Source organism: Mus caroli, unplaced genomic scaffold (assembly GCF_978045245.1).
Source record: "Mus caroli unplaced genomic scaffold, Mus_caroli_1 scaffold_8, whole genome shotgun sequence".
Taxonomy (NCBI): Eukaryota; Metazoa; Chordata; class Mammalia; order Rodentia; family Muridae; genus Mus; species Mus caroli.
In genome coordinates this window covers 131,985,741-132,000,327 of record NW_028227263.1, presented here as the reverse complement: position 1 = coordinate 132,000,327, position 14,587 = coordinate 131,985,741, and the positions used below count along the sequence as shown (strand labels likewise).

The following is a 14,587-nucleotide window of genomic DNA, read 5'->3' as shown; positions in this document are numbered from 1 at the left end:
AGGAAGTCTCATGGAGGATTGTAGGTCCTGGTGGTGGATCACTTAGCATAAGCAGCTAGTGAAGGCTAGATGGAAGTGACTTCCATCTTTGCAGTTGGGGGTTCTCTGGCACCTGGCTTTAGACCAAAGAAAAAGTAAGGGCTCTGGAACAAGGAGAGTTTCTTTTTTTTCTTCTCTCGGGTTTTTTGAGACAGGGTTTCTCTGTGTAGCCCTGGCTGTCCTGGAACTCACTCTGTAGACCAGGCTGGCCTCGAACTCAGAAATCCACCTGCCTCTGCCTCCAGAGTGCTGGGATTAAAGGCGTGTGCCATCACTGCCCTGCCACAGAGAGAGTTTCTTGGTAAGTTGGTAAGACTCTTAGGCCATTGGTGAGGGTGAGTCCTACAGTAATTTGGCAGCGAACCTTGGGCATCTTCCCTAACTAAGGCTTATGATCAGATTGATACTGTCTTCTACATTTGGTCCAGCTTTTTGATGTATGTGATGGTGAGTTTCTTCCCACCTACAAGGGCATTGTTTGTTATTTGTTGTTGTTTTTGTTTATTCAAGACAGGGTATAGCCCTGGCTGTCCTGGAACTCACTCTATAGACCACGCTGGCATTGAACTCTGATATCTGCCTGACTCTGCCTCCCAAGTGCTGGGATTAAAGGTGTGAGCCACCACTGCCCAGCTAAGGACATTGTTAAGATAGTAGTGGAAGGTAGTTGCTGAGGCGGATGTGAGGAATCAGGAGGGATAGGAAGAGAGCTGCACTTACAGGATCGATGAGAGATGCAGGACTGCTCTTTTAGTGGTTTGGGCTTGGTTAATACAGCCTGGATTGGATTAGCATTGGGTAGGAAGGGGACTGATTTGTTAGTCTATTACTATTTTGGTGACACTGCTTAGGCCGGCCTTGGACTCCCCCAACCCCTGGCTGTCCTGGAACTCACTCTGTAGACCAGGCTGGCCTTTTAACTCACAGATTCTGCCTTCCTGTAGCTCCTGGCTTTGCCTTGGACTTTATTGCTCCTCCCATAACTCCAAAGTGCTGGGAATAAAATGGGCATTTGGAATGTGCCTGTCCCCTGCTCATTTTGTTTGTTTTGTATTTTGCTTTTCAACACTGGGTTTCTTTGTATCAGCCTTGACTGTCTTAGATCTTTGTAGAATTGGCTGGCTTCAACTCACAGATACCTACCTTTGCTATTGAGTGCTGAGTTTATTAAGGCTTGCCATGCTCAGGTTTGTTTGTTTGTTTGAGGCAAGGTTTGTATATAATCATGTCCTTTAACTCACTATGTAAGCCAGGAACCAGGATGGTCTTCATACAGATTTTACCTACCTCTGCTTCTCAAGTGGTGCTGGGTTTATAAGTTGTGAGAAGTTGTGACCCACCAGACCTTTTTTGTGGAAGTAGATATAGCTCAGCATATAGTTACTGCTAGCCCATCTGGCCTGTAACTCACTATGCAAATCAGGTTGGTCTCAAACTCAGGTCTGCTTTTGCCTCCCATGTCCTGGGCCTCAGGGCTTTTGAGGACATCTCACTGTAGAAACAAGTCTGTTTTTGAATTCAGTATATGCAGTTCAGGCTTACCGTGAACTTGTGATCATTCTGTTTCCTAGGTGCTGATAATATGATTAGTATTTTTGACAGTGAGTGCTGGTGTTAACTACTGTGAGCCATCAGGGCCTTGTTTATTTGGGAATGGTTGTTCATTGGTGAGTGGGAAGATAACTAGGAAATAGTAAGGAGTTTCTCTTTACAAGCTTGCCTTTATTCCTTATTAGTTGGTGTAGTCATTTGGGAGTAAAAAGCTTCCAGATCTAGATCTGTATCAATAAATGGGCCAAGGTTGTGGGACAAACTGGAATGGGGTCATAAGGGGTTTGTTTTGTTTGCCGCTTGAGTTGAAGATGGCTGAGGGCATAATTCCTATTTCCTAGGACCTGCTAAGACTCGAGATGGAGAACGAACAGTCTATTGTAATGTGCACAAGCATGAACCCCTTGTGCTGTTTTGTGAGAGCTGTGACACTCTCACTTGCCGGGACTGCCAGCTCAACGCTCACAAGGACCATCAGTGAGTCTGAAGGCACAGTGGGTAGTTGGAAACCATTATTTCTAAGTTTAGCATGCAGGCTCACTTTTTTGTGGTCTCAGGTACCAGTTTCTGGAAGATGCAGTGAGGAACCAGCGTAAACTCTTGGCTTCACTGGTGAAACGTCTTGGGGACAAACATGCCACACTTCAGAAAAACACCAAGGAGGTTCGAAGCTCGTAAGTTCCGCTGCCAGGGCTATTGGGGGTCCCAGGGCACGGTTATCCTTGCTTGACTTGTCTTGTCCATTAGGATCCGCCAGGTGTCTGATGTGCAGAAGCGAGTGCAGGTTGATGTCAAGATGGCCATTCTGCAGATCATGAAGGAGCTGAATAAGCGGGGTCGAGTTCTGGTCAATGATGCCCAGGTAAAACTTACTGCTGGAAGGGTATTAATCAACCTCCTTTTTTGGTTTTTTGAGACAGGGTTTCTCTGTGTCGCTCTTGACTATAGACCAGGCTGGCCTCGAACTAAGAAATCCGCCTGCCTCTGCCTCCCGAGTGCTGGGATTAAAGGTGTGTGACACCACACCAGGCAACCTCTCCACTTCTGCTGGCAGCTGACATGACACTCCAGGGTGGAGAAGGATACTACTGCTCTCTGCTTTCCCTAATGAGACTGTTTTCCTTGAATTGCAGAAGGTGACCGAGGGTCAGCAGGAACGTCTGGAGCGCCAGCACTGGACCATGACCAAAATTCAGAAGCACCAGGAACACATTTTGCGTTTTGCCTCTTGGGCTCTGGAGAGTGATAACAATACAGCTCTCTTGCTCTCTAAGAAACTGGTGTGTGGTGGTGGGCTTCATCCAGCTAGGTGGCCCCTCAGTACCTTTAGACCTTGTAAGTTGCCAAGTATGCTCATATGCCATATTTTTGCCCCCCCATTAGATCTATTTCCAGCTGCATCGGGCCCTCAAAATGATTGTGGATCCTGTGGAGCCTCATGGTGAGATGAAGTTTCAGTGGGATCTCAATGCCTGGACCAAGAGTGCTGAAGCCTTTGGTAGGTTGTTTAGCCCTTTTTTTTTTTTTTTTCTTGGACCATGGGAGCATTTGAGGCAGTATTTATTATTGTGCCCAATGGGAATTCTCTTATCTTCATTCAGGCAAGATTGTGGCTGAGCGTCCTGGTACAAACTCCACAGGTCCTGGGCCCATGGCTCCTCCAAGAGCCCCAGGCCCTCTAAGCAAGCAAGGTTCTGGCAGTAGCCAGGTGAGCTGGAGAGAGAAACAAAGGAGAGGGAATGAGAATGAGGGCCATGGAGGTTACTTGCCCTTGCTGATGATGGCACATGTTCTGTTCTGTCTCTAGCCCATGGAAGTACAAGAGGGATACGGCTTTGGGTCAGGTAAGTAGTTGTGCCTTGGAAATTGGGCTTGGTGAGTACCCCGTCTCTGTCTTTTCTGCCAACTCTTTTGTCTTCTGAGCAGATGATCCCTATTCAAGTGCAGAGCCGCATGTATCAGGCATGAAGCGGTAAGTGTGGCAACCCATTGAAGTAGCAGGTGGGTACAGTATTGGTGTGGTAGGAATATATGTGAGCTCATGACAAGATATACTTAACAGGTCCCGCTCTGGTGAGGGAGAGGTAAGTGGCCTCTTAAGGAAGGTGCCACGTGTGAGCCTTGAACGCCTGGATCTGGACCTCACCTCAGACAGCCAGCCACCAGTCTTCAAGGTCTTTCCTGGAAGCACTACTGAGGACTACAATCTGATTGTTATTGAGCGTGGTGCTGCTGCAGCAGCTGCTGGTCAGGCTGGGACTGTGCCACCAGGAGCCCCTGGTGCCCCACCCCTTCCTGGCATGGCCATTGTCAAGGTAAGATGTACAGGATGATGCTTAGAGTGAAACCTGTCACCCTAAGATTTTGATACTAAGAATCAAATTGTCTTATAGGAAGAAGAGACAGAAGCTGCTATTGGAGCTCCCCCGGTTGCCCCTGAGGGTCCTGAAACCAAGCCTGTGTTGATGGCTCTGACTGAAGGTCCTGGTGCCGAGGGACCTCGTCTAGCTTCACCTAGTGGCAGTACCAGCTCAGGCTTGGAGGTGGTGGCTCCTGAGGTTACCTCAGCCCCAGTAAGTGGGCCAGGTATCCTGGATGACAGTGCCACTATCTGCCGTGTCTGCCAGAAACCAGGTGACCTGGTCATGTGTAACCAGTGCGAATTTTGCTTCCACCTGGATTGCCACCTCCCTGCCCTGCAGGATGTTCCAGGGTATGTGTGAGGCTGGGCAGGATCAGATAGATTGTGGAGAGCTGGTTGTCATCTTTTACATTTCCTAATCTTCCTCATCCTAGGGAGGAATGGAGTTGCTCACTCTGCCACGTGCTCCCTGACCTAAAGGAGGAAGATGGAAGCCTCAGCCTGGATGGAGCAGATAGCACTGGTGTGGTAGCTAAACTCTCACCAGCCAACCAGAGGGTAAGGGCCGAATGCATGTGTTGTGTGGCCCAGTAGCTGAAGCCTTCCATGCTACAACTCTTGATATCTCTTGTATTGTCTAGAAATGTGAGCGTGTTCTGCTGGCCCTGTTCTGCCATGAACCATGCCGTCCCTTGCATCAGCTGGCTACCGACTCTACATTCTCCATGGTAAGTCCCAGAACAGGAGAGGTTGCAGGTGCCAAGAGGCAGTGACACCCCCCCCCCCTCAATGTCTTATGTTGTCTCTCCCTGCAGGAGCAGCCTGGTGGTACCCTAGACCTGACCTTGATTCGTGCTCGCCTCCAAGAGAAGCTGTCACCTCCTTATAGCTCCCCCCAGGAGTTTGCTCAAGATGTGGGTCGCATGTTCAAACAGTTCAACAAGCTGACTGAGGTAAGCCTGTGGAATGAAGCTGGGAGCGGGCAGCAGGCAGGGGAAAGAAAAGCCAGGACCCACTCACGTGTGTATTCTTAATTGGAACAGGACAAGGCGGATGTTCAGTCCATCATCGGCCTGCAGCGCTTCTTTGAGACACGCATGAATGATGCCTTTGGTGACACCAAGTTTTCTGCTGTGCTGGTAGAACCACCACCATTGAACCTTCCCAGTGCTGGCCTAAGTTCTCAGGAGCTCTCTGGCCCTGGTGATGGCCCCTGAAGCTGGGGCTCTTGTGGTCAGCCCAGTCCAGCTCTGGTCTCTGTATTTTCACCCCATACCCTGTCCTTCCTGTGGTGGCCTGACTCCTGTTCTTGCTGGCCCCATCGTCCCCTCAGTCCCTCTTCACAAAATGGTTTTTACTTCTGTGGATTTAATAAAAACTTCACTGAGTCAGTTGCTCATGCCTCAGCTGTCTGGGGACTGTTCCTGAGGTTTTAAGACTCATTCTACAGGTGACCTTACCTCATTTTGGCAGGGTGAAAGATTTGTACACTGTCCTTGGTAAGACTTGGATGGAGCTGGGCGTGGTGGTGCACGCCTTTAATCCCAGCACTTGGGAGGCAGAGGCAGGTAGATTTCTGAGTTCGAGGCCAGCCTGGTCTACAGAGTGAGTTCCAGGACAGCCAGGGCTACACAGAGAAACCCTGTCTTGAAAAGACTTGGATGCAGGCCTCAGGTGTGCAATGTGCCTCCCAGTGGCCAGATACAAATTTAGACATGAAGCAACTGCTTACATTTAATCAAAGTGGGTTGTGTGAGATTCTCAAAGGGTTTTTTTCTTTAAAGATTATTTCTTAAGACACTCCAAGAAGAGGGCATCAGATCTCATTACAGATGGTTGTGAGCTGCCATGTGGTTGCTGGGATTTGAACTTAGGACCTTTGGAAGAGCAGTCAGAGCTTTTAAATCGCTGAGCCCCCTCAAAAGGGTTGTTTTACAGACGTGGTCTGGCTATCCTGGACACCTATAAATGAGGCTGGCCTTTAACTCAGATCTACCCCTAGAGTGCCAGGATTAAAGGTGTGCATTAGCACACAAATTTAGCATAGCATTCCTTTCTATGACCCATAACTGAGTTCTACATCCCAAGTTGGTAGACAGTTACCACTTTAAATCTCATCTATTGCCATGGGTTGTTAGGTTAGTATTAGACACCTCAGTGAATGTGTTAGGTGGAGAGGTATATATGCATTAACTGGATGCTGCACCCACTTGGGTCAATGGTTTAACTTGCTAACTGGTGGCCCTAGTGTGGAGCCTGCACCTGAGAGCGCTCAGAGCCTTTTGTATTAAGCACAATCATCTTCACTCCAGTCTGGAATTTTGAGTCTCATTGTCACTAGTCATAAGCTCACAGCCTTGGTAAATTAGTGTCCAAATTTCTTTATTACAGGGGGCAGGATGCACTGAGTTTGGGTGGGGTGTTTTCAGTCCCTGCGAAGGTTCTTGAGCCTCTCTTCCAGGTCTGCATCAGCATCAGCCAGGGCTGAGGCTGTGGCCTCTGCTTTCTTTCCACCAGCAGCCACACTGAGTGAGCCTCCAGTGGAGGGAAGGTCTGCAGAGAGAGTTGAGGGTCAAGGGCTGTGCTTTGTGTTGTGGCTGAGCTTTGGGTGGGAAAATAGGTGGATTTGGTACACTCACTTGACAGCTCATCTGTGAGGCTCAGTCCCAGTTCATCCAGGACCTGGGACACAACAGCATCACTAGGAAAGAAAAAAAAAAAAAAACTCATCAGGACTATGAATGGGTAAGGGTCCTGGTAAATATCCCTGCCTTCCTGTCAAAGTCTCACACCTCTCCTCTTCATCTTCCTCATCACCCATGGCATCATCAATTGCATCATTCATCATTTCTTCCTTCATGTCCATGATCTCTGCCTGCCGTTCAAACTCCATCATGATCTTCTGGATCTGGGGTAATTTCAGCTGGAAGAAGGCAGGGAGGGTAAGTGACCTGCTTGAAGGCCAATGGGGATGGGAAAGTGGATTGGGAGGGACAAACCTGTCTGTTCATGGTGCCCATGGCCTTAGTAACACCCTTCATGGCTTGTGCCATTGAGTTGTTGGATTTTAAAGTCTGTATCTTGAGGGACACAGCCTGGATGTTGGCCCGCATCAACACAAACTTGCGCACATATCTCCGGGTACGCACCAGGTCTTTTGCCATGATTCGAACAGCATCCTGCAGAGTGGGCAAGAGAAGGATGAAGCTGTGAGGTTATACTTAAGGTCACTTGCCCCTCCAAAATCTCACCCCTCTCTCAGGGATATCGCTCCTCAGCCCATATATAGCCCAGAGTAGCCTCCTACTGACAATTCTGCCTCAAACCTCCCTTAATGAGGGGACTATAGGCATCGGCTACTAACCTAAGTGTAGGAATGTGTATATAAAAGGCCTAGGCTCAGTACCTATTTCCTTCAATGTACAGACTCACCTCCAGGATATCCACAACCTTTTTTTATTCAATTTGGACTCCTAGACTGTATCAAGAATCTGTCTTGGGAGCCGGGCAGTGGTGGTGCATGCCTTTAATCCCAGCACTTGGGAGGTAGAGGCAGAGGCAAGTGGACTTCTGAGTTCGAGGCCAACCTGGTCTACAGAGTGAATGCCAGGACAGCCAGGGTTACATAGAGAAACCCTGTCTCCCCGCGCCCCCCCACCCCCCAAAGAATCTGTTTTGGGCCAGGGATATGACTGAGGTAGGGCCCTGCCTCACATTCACAAAATCCTGGAGTCCCTGGCAGTGAATTAAAAAAAGATGTTCATCCAGGTTGTATCTAGAATCACATACAAATCCATTCAAGGTGCAGCTTCTATTCTCTACCTAAATGTTGCTGGCACACCCCCAGGAAATAACCACCTCTGAGCAATTGTTCTTGTCCTTACTCCCATCCTTAACTCTTGCCTATTCATCACAGCTCTCACTGCAACCTACGTTTCTGTGTGTCTGGTCCACCTCCTCTCCTTAGCTCTCTTGTTCTCCCAGTTTGCTACTTAGCAACATTTGGCTGTCGTGATGGCTAGATTTCTGGAAGCTCACTTGTACTATCTGTGAAGAGATCCTCCCTGACACCCCAAATTGGGAAATCACTGTTAACCCTTCATGATAGTTTGCTCAAAGCACTCTGTTTCACTGTTATCCTTAAAACAATGGCTGAGACAGCACCTTGCTTCGTGTCCCATATCACTTGACACTTACCATCTGGCCTTGCTTTGCCATCTTTTTGATGTCCGCAATGATTTTCTTTTCCTGGGTTTCTAGTTTCTGTCGTTCCCTGTCCAGCTCTCTCATGGCTCGGTTCAGGGCCCTCTGGTTTTGCCGAAGTAGTTCCTCTGGCGTCTTCCGGCGCCCAAACAACAGGTCCATGGTGGTAAGACTCCACCAGCAGGTATGGGACAACGGTCAGAACTTGCTGTAGAGTGCAGGGCCCAGGGCAGCAAAAGACAGAAAGGGTCACATAAGTAGATAGGGTGTAGAAACAGGAGGTACGCTTGAGTAGTCAAAAAGGATTAGCTGGTGAGAACTAGTTATACATTTCTCTGACTCAGGCACACCCACTCTACTCTCTGTTCTGCTTCCACAGACCATGGGGCAAGCCTGTTTTGGACTTAAGGGTGTGTGGTTCTGAAGTGTTTCAGGGACCCAGACCTGAGTAGCCACGTCAAGGTGATTGAGTACTGAGGAGGGGGTAGTTGTGAGGCCCCTCGACAAGGGAGGATAGAATGGAGTAGGTTCTGAAATGTGAAGGTGGGCCCTAAGGTGGGGTAAGGGACATGAATGCCGAGGAAACCAGGCTCGCCGGCGTAGGAGTGACGTTCTAGGCTCAGGACGTGACAGACACTGAACAGGTCTTGGGGATGTTGATCCTGCGTACCGAGGGCAGGAAGAGGTGAAGACCTCGATGTGGGCAGGGACAGGCGGACCGCGCGGCATCCGATGCCTCAGCCCAAAGCCCCCTCCTACGCTGCCTACCAAACGGGACCTGCGGCTCAGCAGAGACCACTCACCGGAGCCGAGAGAACGATGGGCTTCCGCTTCCGGGTCACGCCCCTACCCCTCCGAAGCCTTGAGATTCCACCAACGACAACCCCTCGGTTCGGTAGCCCCTGCTGCGGCCGCCGTTTCCGGATTAAGCGACCTGACGTCACACGACCCACCCTCTCCGGGAATGCTGGGACGCACGCGCACAGCCAGCCACAGAAGCGCATGCGCAAAGGGCCACGCACCTCAGCAGAAGGTATATGTCCCACCCAAGCCAGCCTCCCAGGCCCATGGCGGGAGCACAGCACGAATGGCTATTCATTTTGGAAGGCCCATACTCGACCCACTTTTGGGTGGTTAATTTATGGTATTTTAGCAAGTGCTTGTCACGAACCAATTTAGGCCCACACATGGCATAAAGGGGCAAGCCTGGAAATGACTTGTAGGCTCCCTTATGTTGGTGTAAGGTCCAGGAGCCGAAATTAGCAGATTCTTTCATTGCTTGCACCTCATCCCAGTGAGTGGTCCCACCCAACCCACGGCCACACATTTATCTTCATTATAGACGCTGGTGGACCTCACTTGTACCTCCCACCCCACAGAAGGAAGAGGCAGAGGCCATGCAGTAACATTCCCCTTTAATAGCCTGGTGGGACCTCCAGTGGTGGTGGGGTGGGTTGCTTGGGCCTAGGGACCCAGGCCCATTGCCCACTTACCCCACAGTCAAGAGTGGGGAGTTGGACAGCACCCAGCGGGAGGGGGGGCGCTAAACAAGCCAATTCATTTCCCATCGCTGAGCAGGTCGGGGGAGGCAGCACCGACCATAATCACGTGGTGGTCAAAAAAAAAAAATAACTAGGGGCAGGTGACAGGGAAGAGAGGCAAGGCCAAGGCAGGGGCCAAGGCTACCCCACACACCTTACCCGGGCCCCCAATAAATATTTGCAGGGGATGCCTGGGCCGGTAACCCTGGCAGGGATGGGTAATTGCTAACCCTATTTCAGGCAGCGCTCGAAGTAGGTGGACCCGATGTAACCACCTCTCATGGAGCGCTGCACATTTTGTTCAAACAGCCGCCGGTTGTTCTGCAGGACCTCAGCAGCCTCCTTGTTCAGTGGGTCCTCAGGGTTCGGCTCCTGTGGCCGGTACAAGTGGAAGTCAACAGGCAAGAGAGAGGCAGATGGCCAACAAACCCTCAGCCTCAAATGCCTAACCCTACTTACCAAGAAGAGATACTGCAGGCCATAAATTATGGAGTTTATCGTAAGGACTGGCTTCCAGTCCTCTCTGTGGGCAGAGAGCATCAGGTTATCAGGGGCTGGTGAGTGGGAGGCTGCTACAGGCCCTGCTAATACTGAACAGGTTAGGCCCATAGAAGGCCTTTTAACATTGAAGTGTGCGATCTAAGAGTGAAGATATGGGACAGGGCAGGACACACAGAGAAAGCCAAGGTCAGGTCATTAGAAAAACAACTAAGACAGAAACAGATTGACCATAAAGGGGAGGGAAGGACAGAGATAGATGCAGTGTCCACAAAGGCTGAGAGGATACCTGGAAGGCAGGTCTTGGGAGGGAAAGGAAGGCAGTGCCCTCACCTGAGGATGTTGAGGCAGACGTTGCCCTCGAGGTCAATGTTGGGATGATAGACCATTGTTTCACACTTCACCTTGGGAGGGTCGTGGGGGTAACCCTGTCCCACCTGGCTCCAGAAAAAGAGAAAGGAGATGGGAAGGTGTTCTGGCTGTACCCCAGTCTTCTCCACAGAGCTACCTTTGCACACTTGAGACTTACCTTAAAGCTGAATACAAACTTGCCACTTTTGTAGAAGCCCTGGAAGAGGAAGGGGGCGAGTGAATGAAGGCCCTACTCTTATGGGGCCACCCCTGGTCTGTTCTTGGGAATCCTCTGCCCTGTTTTACTCTTACTTCATCAGGACAGATCACCAGCTTGAAGTTGAGGAGGTCGTCTGGGTCTGAGAAGCTGATGTCACACGTCTTGGGCAGGTTCAGCTCGTTAATGTCTAGGTTTGGACAGCATGGAAAGGGAGAGAAACAGGTAAAAGAAAGGAGGTCTGGGCATGTGTCAGCAGAACCCACAAGTTCTCTTTCTAGACCTGAAGAGCTTTGTGTGGTGTACTTTAACTCAGTCTGTACTACTACAACATGTTCTTTCCACTTTCCAGTCTCTACGTGGACTCTTCTGGATACACAGTATCCCATATACAAGCATCTTCAAGTATAACTGGATGTGCCCATCTCTTGGGAAAACCCTTACCCAGCTAAGTACTCCACAAGTTCCCACAACATAGTCCCCAAGAACCTCTACTCCAAGAACCCTGAGCACCTTAAACCTGAGGTTCTCTATCTCTAGTCATTATCTCCACTCACTACTGTTTATCTGCCCACAGCAATTCAAGGACCATGACACCGCCCCCCCAACACTAAGTCACCCATTCTCATCAACCATCCACCTCCACTGTCCTTCCTCTTCTCCATCTTATTACAAGCCCAAGTTCCCATCTGATCCTTGAGATTTCCTGTATGGTAGCTTAAATTGACCCACACTCACATTTTTTAGTTCCTGTAACCTTCTTTTCTCCCTCCTCTTCACCTCAAACTCAAAATTGCTCTGCCTGACCCTCTAGACCTGAGTCTTGGGCCACGAGTCCCCAGTTTAAAACACTAAACCGTCTCCCACTTATTCCCAATTCGTAACCTTCACAATCTTCACGGCACAGCACCCCAGAGCAAAGTTCCCGTCTGACTCTCAAAACTATACCCCTCCCCTAACAGATTCCGCGTCCCTAGCACTCCAGGCCCGAGTATCCCAACGCCCCACACTCGGCCCCAATCTCTGACCCTCCCTAGTGACCGCACCCCCAGTCCCGCATCATAACCCTCGGAACCTGACCACCAATACCAAATATCAGGGGCCGCATTTTCTCGCCACGGTCCCTGACCTCGAACGCAGGGTCCCGACCCCTACCCTTCTGAATCCGGAGCTGCGCCGCCGACGCCTTCTTGCTGCTGCCCTTGGTGCCGCCGGCCGACTCCTCCTCCTTCTTCTGCTGCTTCAGCGAGAACAGCTTGATCATCCTGCCGCCGCCGCCGCCGCCGCAGCCGCCGCCGCGGGGCCCGGGACCCCGGCCACCCGGCCCCCCGCCGCCGCCTGCGCCGCTTCCGCTCCTCGGACCCGCTACCGCGGCCTCCTCCGCTGCCGCTCGCCCGGCCTGCCGCGCTGCTCCGCGCCCACCGCACGGCCCGCCTCGGCTCCCGTAGTCCGGCTCTGGCCTGGCTAAGCACCTCGGGTGTGTTCGGAGGTGCTCGGGAGGACTCGGCGATCCTCGGCCCCGCCCCTGCTACGGTCCCCGCGCCCTCCTCCCCCTCTTCCGCTTGGGTCTGGTGAGGCCCCGCTGCGGCTGCGGACGCCGGCCTTTACCGGTCCGCCGCTCTCCCGCCTACTTGCTCCCTCTGCTAGGAGGCTGCGGTGAGGTGGAAGGAGGAGGCGGCAGCCGCGCTTGCGGCGGCAGGGTGCCGCAGGGTACCGGTGGAGGCTCAGCTTCCGCGGCAGGCGCGGCTTCGATGCGGAGGTCGGCAACGGCCTCGGGCGCCCCGCCGCTTCGGCACTTTCCGTCGCCTGCCCACTTCGGTTTTTCCTGCCTCAGCTGTGCTCTGCGCCTGCGCAAGCCTTGCAGCCCCCTGGTTCCTCCTCATTGTAGTTTGAGGTTCGGTCTTTTTCGGTTAAGCTCGGGTATTTCCGTTTGTGGAGGTGACTATTCGGCGGTCTAGCGGGTACTTCCTGGGACGCGCATCCAGTAGAGTAGGAAGCAGTGCTTGCGACCATTTTTGAGCGAGGCGGGTAGTGAATGGCCGTTTGGCTCTTGGTGGTTCCATTCAATCTTACACTTACGCGGAGCGCAGCGGGACCGGGCTAGACTGGATCTTTGCTCTCTGAGGACTCAGCAAAGGCAGGGCCTGGACGTTATAAGGGACGTTGTCGAAGGGTGCAGAAGCAGGCTCCCCTAATCCCACCGCAATCCCAGATTTGGATTGATGTAAATTAGTTTAAAATTCGAATTGCTCTGGAGGCTTGAGGTATCAAGTTGGCTTGAGCCCAGGCGCTCAGGGATACCCTAGGCAACACATCGAGACTCTTGTTCCTTAAAATAGATTTCTATTGTGCAACAGGCGGTGAGCAACTGTGTAGTTCTAGGGTCCAAGGTGGACGTGAGTATAGGGCTCATAACTGCGGCCTAGAGAACAGCAGAAGTGGCATTGTCCCTCTCGAGTGGCATTGTGCCTCTCGATTGGCTTATGTTGAGTGAGCTTAGGGTGCTTGGGAGGCAGAAGGAAATAGCTCAGGATGGGTCAGTGACTTCAGGCTGTCATCTAGGAATCCAGCAGAAGCCAGAGTCTAAATGCTTCTTGTTGTTTGTCTGGTCACAGCTTGAAAAACATGGCCAGAACAGGTTTGGACTTTGTTCTGCTCGTATAAAGGCTCTTTGCCATCTGACAGCATTTGTGCCACCCAGCATGACCCACGGTTCTACATTCCAGACTTAGTACACCCTTGCCAGCAGCACCCCCCTCCTCCTGACTTTTTAAGGCTAGCTCATTCTGAGACTCAGACAAATCACTCTAGAACTGTTCCTTACTGTTTTCTCAGCTACCCTACTCTATCTATGCTGACTATTTTTGTGCAGCTGTTGTTTTTCTGGCTTGCTTTCTTTCAGATAGGATCCATCTCTGTAGTCCAAACTGATCCTGTTGTCTCTGTTTCCTGAGTGCTGTGGTTACAGATACATCCCTCCTTTTTCTGACCCTTCTAAAGTCCTATGGCTGTGGCTACATGGGGCCCCTGCTAATCTTTCTGGTCCTACAGTTCTACTGACTGGGGTAGCACTTGCCTGCCTGTGTTCTTTCAATACCCCTCAGATTGGATTCTAAATTATGCTTAGCTTGACTCAGGATCTTTGGCAGCCTGTGAGACAGGAGAGATCAACACTGAAAATTATGGGGACTTAAGAAAGGAATAGAGGGGCTGGAGAGATGGCTCAGTGGTTAAGTGCACTGACCGTACTTCCAGAGGTCCTGAGTTCCCAGCAACCACGTGGTGGCTCACAACCATCTGTAATGGGATCTGACACCCTCTTCAGGTGTGTCTGAAGACAGCTACAGTGTACTCACATACATGAAATAAAAAAAAGGGCGGGGGGGGGGGGGATAGAGCCTCTGACTCTGTAGACTGGTTGAACCTGATTTTTCCCTTGGAGAGGTAGGAATGCCAGTACAATGAACAGCTGCTTCAAGGCATTTCTTCCCTCTCAGCTGTAGACCTACAATTTCCTAGGAATCTCACCAGAAACTCCATTATAGGAAAAGGATGTGTACTAAACGTGTAGTAGCTTCTGGTTTTACCTTATCTGATTATCCCATCCAAGGCATCTCTGGAGCCACCCTCTAACCTTTTCAAAAGAGGAAAGGAAACAGGTTTCTTAGCAACCGTTTGGAATGTGACTTGAGAGCCATGAAAAAGGTATTATAGCTAATGCTAATACAATTGAGGCTATCCCTTGAGGGTCCTATATACACCACCTTCCCCCATTCTCCCTCTGCAAACTACACTGTAACTACACTTGATTATATGTTATGTTGT

The 14,587-nt window shown here is 50.9% G+C and overlaps 3 protein-coding genes across 5 annotated transcripts in view; 1 reads left to right on the top strand and 2 right to left on the bottom strand.

Moving 5' to 3' along the window:
* Window positions 1-5,346, top strand: part of Trim28 (tripartite motif containing 28) — a 34,635-nt gene extending 29,289 nt beyond the window's left edge. For both annotated transcript variants that reach the window (XM_021165963.2, XM_021165962.2), the window contains exons 4-17: window positions 1,932-2,067; window positions 2,148-2,264; window positions 2,338-2,452; window positions 2,724-2,870; window positions 2,974-3,088; window positions 3,192-3,298; window positions 3,398-3,434; window positions 3,517-3,562; window positions 3,653-3,905; window positions 3,984-4,303; window positions 4,387-4,510; window positions 4,594-4,680; window positions 4,768-4,905; window positions 4,996-5,346. In XM_021165963.2, coding sequence (XP_021021622.1) covers window positions 1,932-2,067; window positions 2,148-2,264; window positions 2,338-2,452; window positions 2,724-2,870; window positions 2,974-3,088; window positions 3,192-3,298; window positions 3,398-3,434; window positions 3,517-3,562; window positions 3,653-3,905; window positions 3,984-4,303; window positions 4,387-4,510; window positions 4,594-4,680; window positions 4,768-4,905; window positions 4,996-5,169 — 1,916 coding nt within the window. In that variant the 3' untranslated portion in view covers window positions 5,170-5,346. The remainder of the gene's footprint in view (window positions 1-1,931; window positions 2,068-2,147; window positions 2,265-2,337; window positions 2,453-2,723; window positions 2,871-2,973; window positions 3,089-3,191; window positions 3,299-3,397; window positions 3,435-3,516; window positions 3,563-3,652; window positions 3,906-3,983; window positions 4,304-4,386; window positions 4,511-4,593; window positions 4,681-4,767; window positions 4,906-4,995) is intronic.
* A 971-nt stretch (window positions 5,347-6,317) lies between these two features.
* On the bottom strand, window positions 6,318-9,193 carry Chmp2a (charged multivesicular body protein 2A). Of its 2 annotated transcripts, none has more exons than XM_021165989.2 (6): window positions 8,959-9,193; window positions 8,150-8,363; window positions 6,952-7,131; window positions 6,745-6,875; window positions 6,592-6,653; window positions 6,318-6,505 (listed from the first exon to the last, which is right to left on the bottom strand). In XM_021165989.2, the coding sequence occupies exons 2-6, from the start codon at window positions 8,315-8,317 to the stop codon at window positions 6,378-6,380; spliced, it is 669 nt and encodes a 222-aa protein (XP_021021648.1). In that variant the 5' UTR covers window positions 8,318-8,363; window positions 8,959-9,193; the 3' UTR covers window positions 6,318-6,377. The 2 variants fall into 2 exon arrangements, with proteins under 2 accessions (XP_021021648.1, XP_021021650.1); XM_021165991.3 differs by having other exon boundaries at window positions 8,826-9,103.
* Window positions 9,194-9,553: 360 nt separating this feature from the next.
* Window positions 9,554-12,579, bottom strand: Ube2m (ubiquitin conjugating enzyme E2 M). The gene is made up of 6 exons (XM_021165994.3): window positions 11,918-12,579; window positions 10,858-10,952; window positions 10,724-10,762; window positions 10,528-10,631; window positions 10,156-10,219; window positions 9,554-10,068 (listed from the first exon to the last, which is right to left on the bottom strand). Exons 1-6 carry the CDS (start codon window positions 12,024-12,026, stop codon window positions 9,928-9,930), a joined length of 552 nt encoding a protein of 183 aa, XP_021021653.1. The 5' UTR covers window positions 12,027-12,579; the 3' UTR covers window positions 9,554-9,927.
* Window positions 12,580-14,587: the final 2,008 nt, after the last annotated feature.